The following is a 22,605-nucleotide window of genomic DNA, read 5'->3' as shown; positions in this document are numbered from 1 at the left end:
CATTGTTTTCTTCCAAATATGAGTTCGAAAAGCTAAACTGTGGAAAACTAGTCCTGTGTTGTCAGCATAATTAATTTTTCATTAGTTCCCCATAGTAACATCTATCCTCCCCAGATTTTGACTGTGACTCACTTTAGTGAATTGTCTGATGAATCCCTTAGTAATTTCACTAACAATGAAGGTTTCATGTATTTCTTTTAAATGTCAAATTATTTAAAAAAAAATTTAAATACATTTTTAGGAATGTGGATTTTTTTTAGCTTGACAAATGCCATTGTGTTCCAAGTGGATAAACTTTGTAAATTATTTTTTTTAATGCACAGTTAATTGGTCTCCTTCCCAAAATGCATGCTACTATGACTGTTTTATCAATGACTTTTAAAAAATAAACAAACTCTGGTTTTGAGGTCTATTAATCATTTTGAAGATGTAGTCTGATTTGCAACAGTCTATACTGTTCTACTCAGTATGCTTCCAATAGACCTTTAAAAATGGTATTCACTTGAGAACATATTCAATATCCTCTCTAATGTTGCCATTTAAAAATCTGTTTTTCCCCATTTTTGCAAGGAAGCTATGTGATGTTTTGTGTACATAAAAATACCTTTGTCTTCGTCCATTAGAGCACTTGATGAAATTTTGTTTCATTTGCTGAAGTCAGGCAATAGAAAGCTGTAGTCAAATGTTTTGGTGAAAAATGGAAAAAAGCTTTCTTATCCCTTGATGACTTGAGTATGTGGTGGGTTTTTTTTTTTTTTTTTTTTTTCCCCCAGTCATTCTAATCCTCCTCACAAGCCCATTTTGAATATACTGTTAAGCATTCAGTTTCTGGTCAGCTAAACAAATGGAAAGTAAAATTATAATCTAAATCAAGGCTTACTTAAATACATCTGATAAAGGAGATACCTATTTTATTTTTCACTTCTGCGTGCACTGTAGTACAGTATACATGTGATCAGTCATCAGACCAATAATACAACCAGCTTTGGAAAATAAATAAGTAGATTACTCATGATTATTTTAAAAATCTTTTGTTTAAAATGTTTTACTATATGAATGCAAGTCAGCAAATCATTTTTAAAAAATAGTGAACTGCTGAACCCTATATCAGCATTCCTACTTGAGTGGAGGATGGACTTTTTCATAAAGGTGTTTTTGTTTTGTTGGCCACTAATCAATTAGAAATCAAAGGAATTTTATCGATTGGTTTCTAACCAAACATAATATGTTTTTTGCTGTTCTTATAAAATGTATTTACATATAGTTATTAATAAAATCATGGGAAATATGCTGATTTTTTCAAATGAAGCTAAACAGCCTTAAGGGGTGTCCAGATCAATTCGTCTGAAAGTTCAGAGAAGTGTTTTTATTGGGAAAAGAATAATTTCAGAGAACTTTTTAAAAGTGACCCCCTCACAGATGGAATTATCCAAGTGTGACACTGCTGTCAGTTGTTTAAATTGCTTTCTAGGAGGTTTCATTTGAAGGAAAATCTCAGCTGAGCCACTGTATACAACTTCAGTTTTCATACACATGGTTTCCATTTGGCTGGTTCTCTTTCAGTACTATAATGTTTCTAAAAGGCAGCTGCTGATGTGTCTGATAAAATAAAAAGCTCTCATTTGTAGCCAAAGATTGTCATTTAAATGAGAGAGGTCTATTTTAAATAAAAAATAAATGTTCTTGGGGTTTTCTGCTGTTCAAACTCTGACTATGCAGTGGATCCTTGTGCTGTGTGAAGCCCCATTTGCTTCAGTGGAACTACTGACTTTTATAAAGTTAAGTATTTCAAGAAGTCCCTGCAAGATCAGGGCCTTAGATTATGTCCCTGCCCTGAAGAGTTTACAGTCTATTAAACTGCATACCTTTTTACAGTGCCACAAGGTGTGTCATTAGTACAAATGTGCATTTATAATGACATCTGAAATAAAGATTAGACTTGAAATTACTCTACGGTTAGTGAAAATGTATTATAAATACAAATTTAAAAAGCACTAATAAACATTTGTGTACATGAAAAAAGTGATGACTGGCTTCTCCGTCCTAGCTCTGGAAGTTTGTACAGATCCCTTGGTGTTAGTGACACAGTCTCAATGTGCAGTGATCATATGATGAGATTGATGGGTCAAATGAGATCCAACAATGGAAAATAGAAAGTTCATGAAGCAATTATGCTACAGTAATTTAATATAAAGTTAAAAGTCTTTCTTGAAAGTAAAAATACAATATGGCATTTGTTTTTTAAGTAGTGTTAACAGTTGTAAACATTTTTCTGATGTTCACTGAATTTATAATGAATTTATAATTTAAGTTCACTTGTTTTTACGGGTGCTCTTTCTTTCAGAAACCAGAGTCTGCAATGGAGGTTTTCAGAGAAGCAGGAGTACCACCAAAGCAGAAAACTACAATATTTAAGGTGTCAGATAATGCTATAATTAAGCCAGGTAATCTTTTTGAGCTGGAATACATTACATGTATGACTTACGCTTGGTTTAGACCAGGGGTCGGCAACCTATGGCACGAGTGCCAAAGACGGCATGCGAGATGATTTTTAATGCCACGCTGCTGCCTGCTGGAGTCCCGCTCAGCCCGCTGCCGAACCCCGGCAGCGGGCTGAGCCGGACCCCGGCGGGCAGCAGTGTGCCATTAAAAATCCTGCCCAACCCAGCCCGCTCTTCTCTGCCCCCGCCTACTGCTCTCTCTGGCGGGGGTAGAAGCAAGCTTGGTCCTGCCGGCTGCTGCTGTACGGCAGGCTCTGCCGGCAGCCAGGCTTCCCTCTCCCCTGTCTCTTCCCCCAGCGTGCTGTCGAGTCCCGCCTCCTCTCCCTCCCTGCCGCCGATCGCCCTTGCAAGGGAGGGGAGAATAGCAGCCCCAACGCCCTCGCTGCTCAGACCGGTAAGGAGGCGGAGAAGAGGCAGGAGGAAGGAGGCTAGGAGCGGGGCGTATCCCTCCAGCCCCCTGCCGTGAGCCGCTCAGGGCGTAGGGGGCTGGGAGCACCCCCCTGATCCCAGCCCCCCTCTGCCCTGACCCTTGCACCCCAGCCCCCTGTATCCCCCCCCACAACCCCATCCCTTATTCCTGCACCATCCACACATACCCAGCCACCCAACACCCCCTGCCTTGACTCCTGCATTCCCCACACATACCCAGCCCCCCCATGCCCCCTCCTCTGACTCCTGCACTCCCCACACCCCCTGCCCTGACTCCTGCACTCTCCATATCCCCACCCCCAACCCTGAGCACCAGGTTGACAGCGGGCTGAGCGGGGCTGGTGGCTGGGACCCCAGCTGGCAAGGGCCTGGCAGCCTAAACCCCAGACCGGCAGCGGGCTGAGCGGGGCCGGCAGCCAGGACCCAGTGGATGGAACCCCAGACCGGCAGCGGGCTGAGCCACTCGGCCCACTGCTGGTCTGGGGTGCCGGCCCTGCTCAGCCCGCCGCCGGTCTGGGGTCCTGGCCCATGGCCCTGCTCAGCCTGCTGCCGGTCTGGGGTTCTGGCTGCCGGCCCGGGGTTCTGGCTGCCACCCCCTTGCCAGCTGGGGTCCCAGCTGCCGGCCCCTCTCAGCTGGCTGCCGGCCTAGGTGAACAGAACCCCAGGCTGGCAGCGGGCTGAGCAGGTCGGCGGCTTAAGATCAGCATTTTAATTTAATTTTAAATGAAGCTTCTTAAACATTTTGAAAACCTTGTTTACTTTACATACAACAATAGTTTAGTTATATTATATATAGACTTAGAGAGAGAGAGGGACCTTCTAAAAAATGTTAAAATGTATTATTGGCACTCGAAACCTTAAATTAAAATAAGTAAATGAAGACTCGGTGCACCACGTCTGAAAGGTTGCCGACCGCTAGTTTAGACTTACAGAAACAGAAGACATTAAGGGAGGGTGACCAGATGTCCCGATTTTATAGGGACAGTCCCTATATTTGGGGCTTTTTCTTATATATGCTCCTGTTACCTCCCACCCCCTGTCCCGATTTTTCACACTTGCTATTTGGTCAGCCTACATTAAGGTGCGATTGATTTGTAGGTATGAAAATGAATTTAAAAAATCATTTTTCCCCCTCTATCACTGGGACCAAATCAAATTTCTGAAAAGAAGGAAAATAGAAAATGGCCTTTGTTTTCTGTGGGTGGAGAAAGAAATTGTCGTCTTTCGCCATTTCTCGTTTTCGTAGCAAATCAGTTCCACCCCTTGGAAAAGTTGTTTAATTCAAACTAGCTACAATGCAAATCGGTGTTAAAAATGAATGTGAATACACTTCCCAAAAGGACTTTTGGCACTCTTATAAGTGATGTTTTGCAGGAGGTTGGAAAAGTTGCCGTTTAAGAGGTTTCAGTCTTCTCTGTGCTTCCCTGGTTGAGACGAATTAGGTACCTCTTGAAATGCCATTGTTTCAGACTATTTGAGGCAGAAAGGATTCAGCAAAATGGAGCATTGGTTTCCATTGAGAATTATGTCTTGTAACCAGAAGATTTGGATGTTTAACCTTCATAAAAATTGTTTTTTAAATTTTTCAGGATATATTAGTATGTGAATTTGGGTTGTTTATATTACAAGCTTTTACCAACATAATTTTGCTTCAGGCATTTTATTAATTTATTAATCATTAGTTTTAATAAAACAGGGTCCTAATGGTCTATTTAAAATATTATGACTTCTTTGGTAGCCAGTAGAGAGAGAGTTTACAAACAGATCTTAGACTTTATTGCGGCTACTCATTAGTAGTATCCAGCATGGCATATGGAAAAAGTGTGGTCTGATAATTGAAGCAAAGGCTGAAAGTTGGGAGCTTTTAAAGTCCTAAATATGTACTACAAACATTACTGCGGCATTCTCCATCTTTCCTCATCTCAATTGTTTGCCCTGGGCTGTCTGTCTCTCTTTTTGTTGGGGCTAGTACACTTATACACACTTCATTATTTATTTATACTAGATGTTGATATTTTTCTGCTTGGTGATTTAGTAGAGGCTCACATCATCACTAACTGCATTAACTGACAAATCTGACATTGATAGAGTGGAGTGATCTAAATTACTTGATTTTGTTTTTAAATTGATTTAAATCAAGTTGAGGATTTATAAATTAAATTCTCAATTAGTTTTACAAAGAACTAAATTATCAAAGCTTCTTTTTAAATGCCACTATTATTAGGGTATGTTGTTTTTTAATTTTACAGGACTGCTATAAACAAAAAATTGAAAACTAACGCACTGATACTGCAAGCAGTTAAGCAGATAAGTAATTTTACTTGCATGAATAGTCCCATTTGCTTTAATAGGACTACTCATGAATTTAATTTTAAGCACATGCATTGTGTTTGCAGAACAAGGGGCTAAAATTGTACTTTCATTAAAAACTTTTCTTCGTGTCATATAATCTTTGTCACATCAAAATAAATTGCTTCACTGTTAACACTGAAAAATTATTTAGTTGTATAATACATTAACAAAGTTACTTAGAACTTTTTTTTATACACACAGCCCAAAAATTTCAAAAATAAGAGCAAAAAATCAGTCTCAAGGGATCTGAAAATGTAACTGCTACAAACTTAGCACAGGGTATTTGCATGTCTATTTTGTGTTTGAGCTTATTGTATTCTCTTAATAAAGATATTAAGTATCCTTGATTTGCCTTTTTCAGTGTAGATGAGTATCTTAAGTGAAACTTTTTAGTTGTAAAAATCTCTAGGTAAATTGTATTAATAATTGGGAGACTAAAGAAACAAGTACAAAACAACCAATTTAGCAATTTAAGACTCTAAAATGGGATGAAAATAAAGTAATTATACATAAATTAAATTTTTTTTAAAGCATCAGGATTTAAATAAAAAAGATTTCCTTTTTAAAATTATTTTTAACAACTGTGGATGCTGACAGGATAATGGTTCACGTTTCAGCACTTAATTCAATGGTATATTTTTCCTCCTTTTTAAGGTACTCCTCTGTATGCAGCTCACTTCCGTCCAGGGCAGTTTGTGGATGTCACTGCCAAAACGTAGGTTCCTAACTTTTTTTTTTAATATATTTAATGTATTTACCTTTCAGATATTTGTCATTTATTTTTCTTTTCTCTTTTGTCCTAACATTAATTGTTGGCAAAGGTAGATTGAAAAAAAACACATGAATTGTAGAATAATCTGGGGTTGTGTGCGGGATGCATTCATTAATATGGTACAGTGTAATGAGTGTGTCTCACTGTTAGTGTTAAAGATGGTTGGCATTCCAGTGTAAGGTTCTCTCCTGAGTTTGGGTCAAGGATAGTTGTGGGTATGAGTTAGGCTGAATTTAAATTGTTTGCAGTGCTTCACAACGCTTGCCAAATTCCCATGTAGATTTTCTAATTCTTATAGTCAACAGCAGTATAAAGTGAGGCCAGAGGATCTTGTTGTATGACTAAAGGCTGCTGCTATCTTCTGATAAGTAACTTGCTAAGGAAAAAGATGTTAATGAAAGTTTATCAATGGGAAAAACACTTTAGGTAGGAAATTGTTTCAAGTTGGGAAAGGCAGAAGAGGAGTCTTACAAAAACATTGCAAGAGAGAGGAGGCGTGAGAGGAGGGACAAAAAAGAATGGATATGCATGATATAAATACCAATGTAAATCTTTTATATGGGCTTGTCTACACTACCGCGTGGGGTCGATCTAAGATACGCAACTTCAGCTATGTGAATAGCGTAGCTGAAGTCGACGTACTTAGATCTATTTATCACGGTGTCTTCACTGCGGTTAGTTGACAGCTGACGCTCTCCCGTCGACTCCGCTTGCGATTCTGGTGGAGTACTGGAGTCGACGGGGGAGCGCTCAGCAGTCGATTTATCGCGTCTATACTAGATGCGATAAATCGACGTCTGCTGGATTGATCCCTGCCCACCAGTCTGGTGGGTAGTGTAGACAAGCCCTACGAGGTGGCACCATTTCTTGTGTCATGGTTCAGTTGCAGACGTTCTTAATACTCTCCTCCATAGCAATTGTAGGTTAGTAAAATTTGGCATGAATTGTTCTATAGAACCAAATCTAGAGTCCCAAATCCAGGATTTCCAAAAAATATTAAAAGGAACCACTCCTTGTTCAGAAAAAACAAATAAACTAAGCTAAACTTAGTGTTTTTACTTCACCTATTTTTTTGAGATACGTTTCAAATAATTACCATCTGTTCAATTTTCCCCTCCCCACCCCCCCAAGTTTCTCAAAATTTTTGCCCGAATTTCCCCTATTTTAAAAAAACAAACAAAAAAACTACACTCCAGTGTCAAATAACTTTTTTGGCAGCGAAGCATTTGTGAGAAATTTCAAGGAATTGGTGAAGTTAAAAAAAAGTGGTGAAAATTAGGCTTATAATGGCCATTTTCTAGTTACTGAAATATAAACAGGTGAATTGCATTGTTAATCACAATCAATATTTACTGATTTCACCATTCTGTTTTTATTAAATAAATGTAGATGTCATTTCGCCATACCTAAACATGAAGGAGGGCTATTTTAGTTGGAACAAATGACTATTTTTAACACTTATTTTTGTTGATTTAGCACTTTTCTTCCATATCACCATATTGCTAGAGTGTGTGCCAAAGCATACCATTCAGCATAGGTGCTCTGATATTACCATATTATATGAGGGGCAGGTGGAGCGCTATTTAGGAAGATATTTTATTTGTACTACATTATTTCCTAGGACTCTCAATTATGGAGTGGGAGCCTGTTGTAGGCACTATTCAGATATGTAACAAAGACAACAGTTTCTGCCTGAGAGTGCTCACAATTGACGTGACAGATGGGATATAACAATTGGATGAAACAGACACACTGGCTGAAGGGTGGGCTAGAAGGATGTTTAGCGGAAAAACTGCAATCATCACTTTTCTAGCCAATGTCAGACCTGAATAATTTGTCAGCATCAGGGCAGAGAGGTAGTTTTTGTAGAGGATAAGGTGGAGGTTTACAGTAATTTATGGGGAGTTTTCCCCATGCATGTGAAACAGATGGGATAAAATTCAGAGGTACTGGAGAAAGAAGCCCATAAGCAGGCAATCAAGGCTGCCATCACTAGCAGAGTGAAGATAGTGTTCAGTAACTTAATATATCTGATATAGAGGATGGGGATAAAGAGTCAAGGGCCTTTAATGCAAAAACACAGAGCTTGTGATTGATTTGGTGGAGGAGGGAGAGCCAGTGGAGGGATGCAAAAAGAGAGGGTTAATGTGGTCAGAATGGCAAGTCAGGAAATGACCCCAGCAGCGGCATTTTGAATAAACATGCGGTGTGTGGGAGCAACACGGCTGCCAGACACCTACAGTATGTGGTCTGTTAAATTTTTTTCCACATCCCAGCCTTTCTTCTCTGCTAACAAGCATCGCTATACCTTTCCTTGTATGATGGGAGGAATGGTTTATTCTCACACCACTGTGAATACTAGTTTATGGTTCAAATGATAGAGGTGCATTTTGCCACCAAAAATCAGTTTTATCCTTTCTGAGACATGCATAATATCCACTGGTCTAGACAATTTGGGGATTCCAATCTCCTTATTTCAATAAAGTGCATTTGTGTCATGATGTACTCCCAAGCAGGCCCTGTCTCTACTCCCCTTTTGTGAACTGGAAATCCCTAACTGCTTCCATAAGAGTGAGAGATTTAATTGGCTAATATTTTGTTCAGTGCTTTGAAAATACAAAGCATTATGGGGTGTCTACATGGGGAAATGGACTGGGATAGCTGCAGTGGAATAAGCTATAGCTATATTAGAATAACTCCCTGTGCAGAGTTATTCTACTCTGAAATAAGTAACTTCGTTTGGGAATTATTCTTGCATAGCTATACCAGCATATCTTATTCCATTATAGCTATGGCGGTCAATTTTCCTGTGTAAACAAGCCTTTATTTTTGTTTGTTAGAAAAAATCCCCAGAAAAGTGTAATGTTCTGGGATGGACCGTGTGTATGTGGGGGTAGATACCAGCTTTGGAAACGAAGGTCTTTAAAAAAAAAAAAAATTATATATATATCAATATCAAAGTTCAATACCTATAACATCCAGAAACCGTATCAATCTTGGACAATATATGTAGAAAAATCTCTTAGACTGTCCAATCTTTCAGACCAGAGTAGGTGAGGTATCAATTAAAATCTATTTTTTGGTAGAAATAGGAAAGTAAATCCTTGCGTCTGTTATGTTTGTGGGACGTGGCAGCATATTAAAATCACCTTTCTATCTATCTTGGAAGACTAGTCCTATTAACAAAGCAGCTTGTTTGCAAAGCACTGTATCATTAGTACCTTAATTAAACATAGGTGATAATTGTTTTTAGAACACTTCAAAAAAAGCCCCTGAGTGCTTTGCTTTTTTTTTATAAATTAAAAATAATTTCTCAGAAGCTAAAGGGTCATCCTAAATGTCTAGATAGGAAGGCTCCCGGGGCAGGAGCTATGTCTGTACATTTCCAGGTACACCTCTACCTCGATATAATACTGTCCTCGGGATCCAAAAAATCTTACCGCGTTATAGGTGAAACCGCATTATATCGAACTTGCTTTGATCCACCGGAGTGCGCAGCCCCGCCCCACCCAGAGCACTGCTCTACCGTGTTGTATCCGAATTCGTGTTATATCGGGTCGCGTTATATCAGGGTAGAGGTGTACAACAAAGGTGCTATCTAATAATTAAGGTGTTCTATGAAATAGATGTCAGCGATATTTAAAAAAAAAAATCAAGATATATGAAAAGTTTCCTTGTGGAGTGAGAGCGTGTTAAAGATCATATATAATTTACCGATATAGCTTGCTAGATGCTATTTAGAATTAACTGGGAAACTAAATATAGAACTGGTTTCCTGGCCTCTTTCAGTCTGTGTGGCTGATCCACCCCATCTTTTGAGTTAAGAGTTGTAATCTAGAATATCTTTTCTCTCCAGTTATTTGCCTGATAATTTTTAAAACCAGATAGCTAAATTAGTTATTCCTAATGCTGCTTTTGGTAGTCTGATCCATATAACCTATATATGCAGCTCTTAATATAGGAATTACTCTTAAATTCTTAATTCTCATTATTAACTTTAGGTTTTCTTATCATGTTTTGCTCTCAATGTGATTTGTAATCTTTCCAGTGCTCCTCTGTATCTGATGTGTTATAAATTTCTTCCTGTACCTCTTTTTACCTGTACCTCTTTTTGTGTGTGTTTTGCTAATCTACATTGGCTTCTTTTCTGTAATTCTATATTTAGCATTAGATTGCCTCATGACCCCTTGGCAAACATTACATTATCTTTGAATACATTCAGTTTCCCCTTTGTGCCCTTTACTTGCTTCCATTCAGTGTCATCTAACATTGCCTCCAAAACACTTATGTTCCCATCTTTTTAGTTTCATTCTAAGCCTTTTTAATGGATGCAGTCATTAATAAGTGCAATGCTCAGTGAGTGATGGTATAAAAAAAATCCCAGAAATCTTTGAGCTGTTGGGGGCAAGGAGATTCCTTGAAAAATGCCCACAATGTTTTGGGCTGCCACTAGCTGTTTAGACAGAATGCATTGATACAGATACACTTGAGCTATATAGTAGTGGGTAGGCAAACCATTTGTCATGGGAAGAACTATTAGCTTTAACTAATACAAAACTTTAGTTTGCTTTAACTAGGTCAGATGTCCATCAGAACCCAGTTGCATCAAACATGGTTCTATGGGATTTATAACTGTGAAGTGGCTAGGCCCACTTCCAATTTTGTGTGGATTAGCTTTAACAATACAACACTACCTGTTAGTGAGCAGAGACCACTGTCTGTCATGTTGACTAATATTTTCTCATTGTTTATTTGTACTTCCTCATTGATCTGTATCCATCTGTTATCTCTTGTCTTCTACTTAGTGTAAACCCTTTGGGGCAGAGACTGTCTTTTTGCTCTGTTTGTGTACAACACCTAGCATAATGGGGTCTTGGGCTCCTAGGCACTATGGTAATACAAATAATGATAATACTGATCTTCAATCGCTGTGAACATTGAAAGAGTTTTGGAGATGCTGGTAACTAATGAGTTGTAATGCTTCCTGTCCCATGCTTTCAGCATGAGATAGTCCATGGGTTGTGATTGGAAATGCTGCCTGGGTATACAGAAAGTTCTACTTTATAGTAGTTTACAACTACTTTATGTATTTGTCATTAAAAATATGCCTGCAACGAAGGGTTTAGAACGGCAGTGATTCTCTCCTGACTGTGGAAGACCTATTGATTAAACTCGCTTTCTCATTCTCTTGTCTCCCACAAAATGCTGCTATACACTACTATAGAAAATACTACTCTTTCAGCGAATAGGTCATAATGTGTCACTGCTTCAGTTCACTGATATGACATTTTTCACGAACTCAAGTATCTGTGCAAGACAGAGGTGGGCAAACTACGACCCCCGGGCCCCATCCGGCCCACAGGACCATCCTGCCTGGTCCTTGAGCTCCCGGCTGGGGAGGCTAGCCCCTGGTCCCTCCCCCACGTGGGCAGCGCTCTGGGCGGCAGGGCTGTGAGCTCCTACTGAGCAGAGCGGCAGCGTGTCTAGCTCTGGCCTGGCGGCACGGCTGCTAGACATGCCGCTCTGAGCGGCATGGTAAGGGGGCCGGGACTGAGGCGGGGGTGGGGTTGGAGAAGGGGCGAGGGATCCCGGGAGGCAGTCAGGGGACAGGGAGCAGGGGGTGGTTGGATGGGGGGGGGGGGGGGGGTCAAGGGGGGGGGAAGTGGGAGGGGGCTGTTTGGGGAGGCACAGCCTTCCCTACCCAGCCCTCCATACAGTTTTGCAACCCCAATGTGGCCCTTGGGCCAAAAAGTTTGCCTACCCCTTGTGTAAGGGGATGGAATGGCATACTTCCCTTCCCAGTAACATAATGAATGGGGTTGCTGAGTCTACTCTGCTTTTTGGTTGTTGAACTGTGTAGTTTGCTATTATTCCTGTGACTGGGACTTCTGTTCTCTCATGCTCAGCTCCCACCTTCCACACACTCTCTGTATATATTCCATCCGCCTTGTTCTTTATCATGACTTCTTTTCTACACAGTATTTTTCGCTCTTCTTGCATAACTTAAGAAAACCCATAGGTTTTAGATCCTCAGTCCTTCTCAGAGGTTGTTTCTACATTACCAAAGTTCAAAGAGGCCCAAAAGGTAATTTCATACATTTTGAGTATTTTGATAGTTTGTGAATTGAAAGTGATGAAAAATGACAGTGGCAGTTGTCCTTAGCTATTTTTGGAGCATTTGTCTCTCATCCAGCTAATGCCATTATAAACTTAAAGCCAATAATTCCTTAGAATTCACTAGCTTTGCCAATAAATGTAAACTCGCTTTTAAAAATGTATTTTTATGTTCACAGAGCTTCATGCACAACACTTTTAAGGGCTCTAGAGTCTTAAATCCAATATTAAAGAAATATTTCCTAAGTATAGTGCAGTTGTGGCAGATACAATTGTATTTTATAGCTGGTGGAAAGCCATTAGCATTCTTACCGTAATGCATTCTTCCAGATTACAGCAAAATACACCATAATTGAAGTACCAAAATTCAGGGTCTCTGGATTAGATGTGTAACCATAGTGCTGCTACTATGTATAATGTGTTAGATTTCTTTTAGAGAAATGGGTTCCTTTCATCTAGATGTTTAAAGAACATTGTAGAATATAATTCTTTAAATTTAATCTCACAAACAGAATGAGTTGTATGCAGTATTACAGTGAATCTTTACACACTCTCATCCCCTAATCAAGTTATACTAAAAAATAAGCCTTTGTGAGACGATATTGAAAATTCAGTATGTTAAAATTACTAGTTTAGTGCACTCTGACGTCTAACAATTCTTGATAAACCTTATTTTTCTTTTCCTAAAAAGCTCTTTGTTTTGGAGTTAACCTGAAAAGCATTTATTGCAAGGGTGCAATCTTACTTTCCATCTTAGTCAAGAAGAAAAATAATAAAAAGCAATCAAAAAGCTTTGCACTTGGCTCTGCACTATTTCACGGAGATCTGATCCATGAAGTAATATATAGTCTGAACTCATTTGTAACTTTCAAAACTGCTGGAAATGCTCTTAGAAGTTTGTTAGTTACTTCAGTGAATAGAGAATTGTTTTCCTTCAAAAACCTAATTCCAAATTCATCAGGTATATGAGATGAGGTGGTTACATGTTTTTAAAAATATTAGTTTTACAGTGGCTGGTTTTTAAAGAAAAACAGATTTGCCATTATTCATTTTTTCTCTTAACTTTGACAGCAGAAAGTTGTTGCTTTTTTGAGGAAACAGCTAAAAAAGTGAATCTTACATTTCATTATCTTCTTGCATTTCATTTTAGATAGGTTTAAATGACCAAGACATGTAAAATTTAGGCATACTTTGCTTCAGAAGGCAAGAAAAACAGAATAATTTGTGATTGTGGGGTTTTTTTTTTTTTTTGCTTTCTAATGTTTTGTTTTTCAAAGAATGCTTTTTCGATTTTTAAATATGATTTAACACTGGATGCTTATATTGCTAAATGAAAGCAGAGGTAGGCCTAATAAAGGTACATTACCATAGAAGGGCATTTTGGAGATGAAAATAGGAGTTGAAGTTGATAGGTGATCTTTCTATAGTAACACTTCTTGTTACGTGTCTTGCTGGTGTGGTAAAGTCACATGCTCAGGTGCTTTTGTATGTGAGTGTTTTCCCTTTTCTTTGTTTGTCTTGTTTGTTGTTTAATGTGGTAAAATGCTCTGTTTTACAAAATCAGTGATTATTGTCAATTGGTAGTCGCTTGCATTTTTGAATGTGATCATATCTGTGTTTAATCCAGCATAAAGTTTATGGTATAGTTTAAAAATTCTTTTTCATAATAGACTTCAGTGGAACTGGGAACCAGAATTCAGTAGCACTTATGAAAATGCCTTGGAAAGAGAACACACACACTTAGTTGAGGGAAAAACATAACTTCGGTTTTGAGCATCACATTTCAATTTTGAACTTCTTTTTACATGCAAGAAAAGTGTAAAGGTTTTATTTAATGATAATTTTGATGTCCGCTGTAACCTGCAGAATGTTTCTGGCCTGAAGCATGGTATTGTTTAATCCCAACATGCTTTGAAGCAGACGGTCCAGGAAAGGTGCTCTTATTACCATTTGGACACATGCTGTGCTCTATTATACTTTGCTGCTACACCTCTACCCCGATATAATGCCACCTGATATAACACAAATTCAGATATAACGCGGTAAAGCAGTGCTCCGGGGAGGAGGGGCTGCGCGCTCCGGTGGATCAAAGCAAGTTCGATATAATGCGGTTTCACCTATAACGCGGTAAGATTTTTTTTTGGCTCCCGAGGACAGTGTTATATCGAGGTAGAGGTGTACTTCCATTTAATGAGTATTTGGAAAGGCATGACCATTGACACACCAGGGATTTTGGCTCTTACCAAAAAAACAAAACAAAAACCAGCATTCTTGTTTTTTCGAAATACTTGGTAGCAAAATAAGAGTCTAGACTCACCGATATATTTTAACACCGTGTTTCAGTTTTCTTAAGATAGGTGTTACTCAAGCCTAAAAATACATTGTGCATTTCTAAAATATTTGACTAAACAACTGAGATTTTGTTTCTTTACAACATTAAAATAATTTTTTATCCCCAAAATGCCACAGCAAGCATTATTTTAGATCTGTTAGGTATGACATATTTGCCACAAGCTAAGTGGTAGTTTTAAATAGGATTCTTTATTCTAAATAAGTCATCTCATTACATGCTGACATTTTGCTTAAATTAAAACTGAAAAATGAGGTATTACACAGTATTATATGGTTGACTTGAACAGCTGCTTTCCCTCAGGTAAGACCAGGAGACCTATCTTTATACACTCTATTTTAAATTCTACTTATCGTCATTTTCATTTCATTTAACCTCCACATTGGTCCTTGCTTTGAACCCCAATGAATGCTTCTTGCTGTCTAGGACTATTTTATGGGACTTGGGTAAGCATGTTTTCAAATAGTAGCTTTTGGTGTGAAAAGGTTATGTTGAAGAAAATAACCATGTTGTAGTCAATTCATTCCATAGAAAAGGAGTGAAGTGATGTATTTTGGATTTTATAAAAGGAATGTTCTCTAGCAACTCCATTTATACTAGTACTGTATGAAATGATAGCCAATACCACATTCTTCAGAATGGGAAGCACTTATTGGTTATATTTTGTGATGGCGATGGGAAATATCTTTAGGAAATTATTTATATCCTAGGTATTTTGTCTTTAACATATCAATCTTTGTAAAACAATATTTGGCTATTTTTCACACTAGTGAGTTTACTTTCAAATATGTATTTTCTAAATATATCATGTCAGATGTGATACATTTAACCTGATTCGTTCAAAGTGGGGGGATATACTAATTTTTCATAGCTAATTTGTGTATGAAAGTGCGAATTAAAAGCCCAATCTGGCAAACCCTTCCTCAAAATTAATGGGATTATATCCAGGAGTACAAGCTTGCAGGATCATACTCCTCTTATGCCTGCTTTGAGTTTGTATTAATCTACAATTGTATTCAGTTTAAAATTGTGTACAATGTTTGGAGAGGTTAGGTCTTGTTCAGTAGATACAGTAACGGGAAGTCAGGATATAAGACCTTGCAGAAGTTCTTTGAGTCAACCATAAATCAAGTGGTAACTCCAATTACCAATAAAGCAAAACCCTAAAAAGGGGCAGGTTTGACCATTACCAGCCCGAACTCCCCTGCCCTCTATCCAACCCTCCCCCACCTCCACCCCGCTGCCTGGAGCACCAGTAGCTGGCGGTGCTACAGCCGGGCCACACTGCTGCCACCGCCCACCACACAGCACAGAGCACCGGGTCAGGCCGGGCTCTGCAGCTGCGCTGCCCCAGGAGCTCACAGCCCTGCCAGGGGCCAGGCAGGACAGTACCGCGGGCTGTAGTTTGCCCACCCCTGCTCTAGGTTATAGGACCCTTCCATTCACTAGAATATAGTACATGTAAAACCAGGTAACTAATCTACTTAAAAGTATCAGTAAGAATGTCTCTTAAAAGCCTACTAATTTTCTAATCGCTGTAGTATTTTTTTTTTCTTTTTCTTGAGTTACTAGTATGGGACCTGATCTTGTGAGGTGCTGAGTACCCTCAGCTCACATGACTTTCAAATCACTCTGCACCTCGTAAGGTCAGCCCATTGGTTAAAATCCTTCTTAGGTGGCAAAAAGAAATATAGAGGTTTCATAAAAAAACAATTTTGTGCATAGCAGAGAAGCACACAGTTTCGTATAGATTGCAGTCACTATTCAAGAAGGGCTCAGATTAGAACAGTCTCATGTTGCTAGAAAGGATCAAGGTGTATTGGCCCCACGAGCATGGATGTACCTATACAGGTCCTTTATACTAAGTTTGACTTAAACCAATTGTAACAGTCCCTTACTTTAAATAATACTAAATCTAAATTGTTCTGTATTTTTAAAACGGAAATGGACAGTTAAACCTCTAATACAAAATAGCATAAGAAAATGAATGTGACTGAGGAAAAAAATATTCATTGCTCTGTGTAATGTTCTTTTTCTACCATGTAAATTGACAGAATAAATTATTGTACTTTATAAGTGCTTAAACTTACTTCAAGATGAAAGGCAACTTTTTCTTCTGTATAATTATTACAGGCAATTTGCAAATCAAAATACTATGTCCAGAAAGGCTATAGGGCAAGTTGCTCTGGTAAAGCAATTCAAAGGTCTCCATTCCATTCTTCACAGTGCAGAAAGATCTGATGGAAGAGCCATGGTAGACTTCAAAGCACTAACCACATACATTGCCTCCCTTATGAAACTAGAAGAATTTCCTATACATTAGCCAGTGTAAGAGAAGGATTTTTCAGACCTCCATGAATAAAGAATACTTTCATATTCCAGTTTATTACTCTGGAAATTTAAGATTAATCAGAACACTATTCTTTAGTCTGTCCATGTTTCCTGTTAATTCATTAAGGGACCCAGTCCTGCAAAATTTGAGCATTTGTTCAAAGTAATATATATGCAGAAGGAAACAATTGGATTACAACTGAGAGCAGAAGGTAGATGAGCGTGGTATGCTACTGCATTGCATAAATTATTAAACATGGGGAAACGTTATCCCATACTACAAGCAGCACTTGCTGGAAACAAGTCTTCTAGTACATACTGGGATACATGATTATTCCTGGAGTGCTGCCCCTTAAATATATACACTTGGTGAAATTGCTTTTTGATTTTTACTTTTTGAAAGTACAGTTTACAGCAGAGTAGATAGTTCGTGTCTAAACGATTGGCTTTCTGGATGAAATATTTGAGGTGAATGTTCAGTTTCATGACGCATGGGATTATGCTGCTTGATTAAAGTTGGCAGGACCATTTTCTTTGATACTGGTTTCTTCAGATGTTGAATTTTGGTTTCTATTAATACATTTCTGCTGCTGAAGAATTATGTCCCAATCTCTCTGTGTGGTCACTGTTCACTTACCATGACTCCTAGTTGCTTTGGGGTTTGGATATTTACTAGGTCCATCTTCCTGCTAGAGATGTCAGAAGTGGCCTACTTAAACACTGCCAATAATAGATCATGTATTTTAAAGAGAAGAATAGAATTTCTACAGAACATACATGTGAGTCACGTATTCCCACTTCTGTTTTTTTAAGTTACAAATTCACAGATATTCTTCTGCAATTGCTGCAGAACAAAGATAAACTGCAATATTCAAACTGATAAAAATATTAAAAATTATATACTGAAGTTAGCTTTGCTTGCAATAATAAATTAAGATAGAAACTTGCTGTGGTAAACTTTAAAAAAAATTCTCCGATGTATGGTATATGATGTGAGCTTTGTGATTTTGAAGACATTTTCCATGTTTGTGACTAGTTTTATGATTTTGGAATTATTATACAAATTAATTTGACATCAATGTGCAATTCAATTTGTTTCCAGTGCTCAAATGCCAGCACTGCTATAACATGGCAGTGAACTGAAAGAGCATTCTGGATATTGACGAGTAGATCAAGATTAAAAGGTTCATCAAACTGAACCACAGTCTCCAGTTGACTGTTGGATTCAAGTGCTTCAGACAGGGCAACCCAAAGGGGAAAAATACAGATAATTTAAACTATGAATGTTTGCAGTAATAAGTATTTTTCTCACTAGTTTTAATGCTGTGATTTTTTTATATCAAGAAAGTTAAGCAGAAATTCCCCTCATCCAAACCATGTGTATAAAAAATACTCATACAAATACAAGACCTGAAAGGTTTTTTTATCTACGCATTTTCTCTTAGAAACCTCTGGACAATTGAACTAGTAGGATTATGACATCACAGGTAACAAATGAGAGAAAATTGAGCAAACAAGTTGGGAAAGGGATTTTTAATCACAGTTAAATTTTCTTGTCTATATTTTATTAACAACTTTTTTAGAATAGATGTAAATCTTTTATATTAGAAACTATTACAGGCAAGAAATGCTCCTTTTGAGTGTACTGCACGTTGCTGGGCATATAGTTAGCTCTAAAAAAAAATAAACCACTCCTGGCAAAATGTTGGGAGAAAGGATCTCTTCATGGAAGCTTCAATGCTCTACCTATTAAACTAAGTGATAAGCGGGCCCTCCGGTTCTCTTGTGGTCTTAGTCTTCCAGCAAAAACTGGGAGAATATGACTTGATTGTCCTGATATTTGTAAAATAAAAAAAATTGCAGGAAATATATTAACCCAATACCACCATCACCACATGTACGCAACACTTTCAGGGCTTTTTATACAGCAGAAAGGGAAAAGGAAAACATAGGTTTGTGCAAGCTACCTTTTAACTGAAAGCTGCTTGATTTAGAACATTTATTTAAATTGAACGTAGCCATCTTTGAATTTCATTATCATTTTATAGCACGGTGTTTGTAGATATACCAAAAAATGTAATATGTTTATTATAATGCAAAGTCTATAAAATGTATATAAAAATCTCTTTCTGATTTGCAAACATTGCTCCCCATATATGTTATAAAATTTCAGCAAATTCAGATTGGATGGCTGTTCCTATATGTGCAGCAACTTAATCTGAACTTTCAGACAAGCGTTGACAAGTGTAGGTCTGGCATGTGAGCCCTTTGTCTTAATATATGTCACTCTTAGTGCTATATATGAAATGTCTTTAAATAACACCAATTTTTACCAATAGATAGTTGTGTGTATAAACTGATTTTATATCATACAGGTGGCTTGTACATCAAATCGCTTAACAGGTGACTCAGTCTCATGTCATCTGACAAGACTCATTTCTTATTTTAACTAAAACTGAATTATAGGCTTTTGTTTTGTTCTTAAAGTGGGTTCTGTTTTTTTAAATACAGGTTAAACCTCTCTAGTCCAGCACCCTCAGGACCTGACTGGTGCCGAACCAGAGAATTTGCCGAACCATGGGAGGTCAATGCAGAGTGCCAGCAGGTTTAGGTCCAGGGGGTGCTGCAGCACCCCCAGGCTTTGCGCCCTGTGTGGCCCCCCAGCTGGGGACCCCATTGCCACCTGGGGTCCTGGCCGCCAGCCCCCCGCCTGGGGGCCCCAATGCCACCCTAGGTCCCAGCTGCTGGCTCCTCGCCTGGGGTCCCAGCCGCCAGCCCCAGGTCCTCCCACTTCCTCATGGAGCTTGAATGTTGCAAATCAGATGTTCGTGGCACTCTGGAAGTGCTGGGAGGGAGGAGGAGGAGTTGGTAAGCCCGGGGCCGCTGGCGCACGAGAGGTGCAGGGCGAGGGGGACAGAGGTGGGATCTTGGAGCTGGTGGATGCTCCGCACCCACTAATTTTTCCCTGTGGGTGCTCTAGCCCCAGAGCACCCACAGAGTCAGTGCCTATGCCAGACGATAGATGTTGGATTGTGTGCTGACCAGGGAGTGCTGGATTAGAGAGGTTCAACCTGTACCTGTAATACTCCTCCTTCTTTTAGTTGCCTGAATTAAACTGGAAATTTCCTGTGTGCTTTGACTTCCATCTTTGAATGCTTATTGAAAATGTTTCTACTGTACAAAGTATAGCAGCATGACATATACTAGTGTTAGGATTGACAAAAAAATCTAACTACTCTACTGATAATTACTACCAATAGGGGTACTGCTTCATGTTATCATGTATTGTTAAATTGAACATAAGAGCAGCGATAATGGGTCAGATCAAAGGTCCATCAAGCCCAGTATCCTGTCCTCTGACAGTGGCCAATGGCAGGTGCCCCAGAGGGAATGAACAGACAGGTTATCAAGTGATCCATGCCCTGTCACCCAATCCCAGCTTCTGGCAAACAGAGGCTAGGGACACCATTCCCTCCCATCCTGGTTAATAGATTCATGGAAGATAGGTCCATCAATGGCTATCTAGCTCCCTTTTAAACCCTGTTATAGTATTGGCCTTCACAGCACCCTCTAGCAAGGAGTTCCAGAGGTTGACAGAGCGTTGCTTGAGCCAAATTATTTTAACTCAGAGTAGCTGCTTTGTTTGTGATGGGGAAAGAGAGGGTTGGTGAGATTGTTAAAATCACTCTTTTAAAGGCCCACTTCGGTGGAGCATGTGCCTAAATTTAGGCACATAAGTAGTCCATTGACTTCAGTGGAACAACTCTTATGCTTAAAATTAGGCATGTGCTTAAACATCTTCATCCACCAGGGCCAAGTATGACTTTATGTTGTCTACTTAAGTTATGTTTCAACAGTGAATTTTTGCAAATCCTTATACCAATAATAAAAAAATCTGTTACTGTGTAGATTGTTGCCAAACAATATTGTGAGCTGCTGGATTTTTTTCCCCCTGAAGGCTATGAATAGTGCATGCCTGTACTTGTAATGACTAAATTTAAATGAGCACATCTATTAATGTTTTTTTTTTCAAGTTAATATAATTGAAATTTTATCCTCTGTCTTGCAGACATCCTCAGGTCATATAAATTATCATTGGAATACATTGAGGAGTAAATATACTTAGTGCATATGATTTTATTTTCAGAGAAGTGCCTGTTTAATGCAGAAGTCAAATTTAGACAGAACATTTTTATACTTAAGAATAAAGTGAATTATATTCAGACTGTAGCTAAGTTGCTTCATCTGGCCATACATTAGATGTTAAATCTACACAGCATTTACAAATTTTATCATCAACACAGAATTTAGTCTTAACTCTGGATTCCACAGCATTAGAGGAAAATGTAAAAAGTTGTCAGTGTTTGTGTAAAGAGGGAAGGCAGCTTTAACAGTTCTCCTCTTCACTTAAAGGTTGTATTGAGATCCTTTTTATTGATCAAACAAGAGGTAGTGTGTATATTTTCAGGCTAAAAAGATGCAGCCTTTTGGTCCAAAAGCTTCTGGATGGTAAAATATTGCAGGTTAAACAATTCTTTTACTATTCTTCTAGTTTCCTCGTTAGTAAAAAGCATTGATACTTCATTTGAAATTTGACCACATGATCTTTGAGCTCTGTGTAAATGTGGACTTCAAAGTGTGTAAAATTATCATTCAGGTTAGAGAAGATTAAGGAAAGGACCACAAGGAATATTTAATTTCTAGACCATATTTTTTTGCATCAGTCCATATTCCATCATTTAGACATTTTTTAAGTATTTTCGTTGTTGCTTAGAACTACATTTTCAAAAGTTGATTTTTGTGTGATAAGTGTTTTGTAGTTTGGGAAAGAAAATGTTGTTTTGTTCACTGCAAGGCTCATCATAGCATCACTTGAGCCCCTCCAGTCTCTTGCTTGAGTTGCAAAGTTTAGCTTTTTGAGTTAAGTTTAGATTTTTCTTCCTTTCTGCTTCTAAACTCAATATTGGTGACAACATAATTTATAGTACACCGCTACCTCGATATAACGCGACCCGATATAACACGAATTCGGATATAACGCAGTAAAGCAGTGCTCCGGGGGGGCGGGGCTGCGCACTCCGGTGGATCATAGCAAGTTCAATATAACACGGTTTCACCTGTAACGTGGTAAGATTTTTTGGCTCCCGAGGACAGCGTTCTATTGAAGTAGAGATGTATTTTGAGATGAGGACCAGTACAGCAAGAAATCTTAGTGTATGTTGATGCAATTAATCTTTTGCCTAGCTAACTCTCCTCCACTGCCTCTTACTCCCAAAAGCAGCGCAAGTAATATAATCAATTAAGACTTTAGAATATGTTTTGATTGACGAGCTTTACTTAAGGTGAAAGCTCAGGAGCCTTACTGGACCTCTAGTTACTGTTGCCAGAATCTTTATTTGCTTGGTAATCTATTTGAAAGCAAATTTAATTTGGCTTTGTTTATTTTCAGAATTGGTAAAGGATTTCAAGGAGTCATGAAAAGATGGGGATTTAAAGGCCAGCCGGCCTCCCATGGCCAAACTAAAACACACAGAAGACCTGGGGCAATATCCAACACTGTAAGTAGTTGAACTTCATTTATCTCAATTTAGATACTCTTCACCACCATTCTTTGGAGCAACACTTAGTGCAGGAGAGAGAGCTGTGTGTTTAAAACAAACCATTTCACAGTATGTAGACATGCTAGAACAGACCAATTATCCTTCTAGTCTAGTGTCCTGTCTGACAGTACCAGATGCTTCAGAGAAAGGTGCAAA

General features: G+C 38.6%; 1 protein-coding gene across 1 annotated transcript in view; it reads left to right on the top strand.

Annotated features, from left to right (window-relative positions):
• MRPL3 (mitochondrial ribosomal protein L3) overlaps nucleotides 1-22,605 on the top strand; it is a 67,590-nt gene that overhangs the window by 13,705 nt on the left and 31,280 nt on the right. The window contains exons 5-7 of the mRNA XM_034760918.1: nucleotides 2,345-2,444; nucleotides 5,937-5,997; nucleotides 22,299-22,407. Of these exons, the coding sequence (XP_034616809.1) occupies nucleotides 2,345-2,444; nucleotides 5,937-5,997; nucleotides 22,299-22,407 (270 nt within the window). The remainder of the gene's footprint in view (nucleotides 1-2,344; nucleotides 2,445-5,936; nucleotides 5,998-22,298; nucleotides 22,408-22,605) is intronic.

The sequence above is a fragment of the Trachemys scripta genome, chromosome 2 (assembly GCF_013100865.1).
Source record: "Trachemys scripta elegans isolate TJP31775 chromosome 2, CAS_Tse_1.0, whole genome shotgun sequence".
NCBI classification, from domain to species: Eukaryota; Metazoa; Chordata; order Testudines; family Emydidae; genus Trachemys; species Trachemys scripta.
Note: the sequence above shows the minus strand (reverse complement) of the source record. Positions and strands in the feature narration are given on the sequence as shown.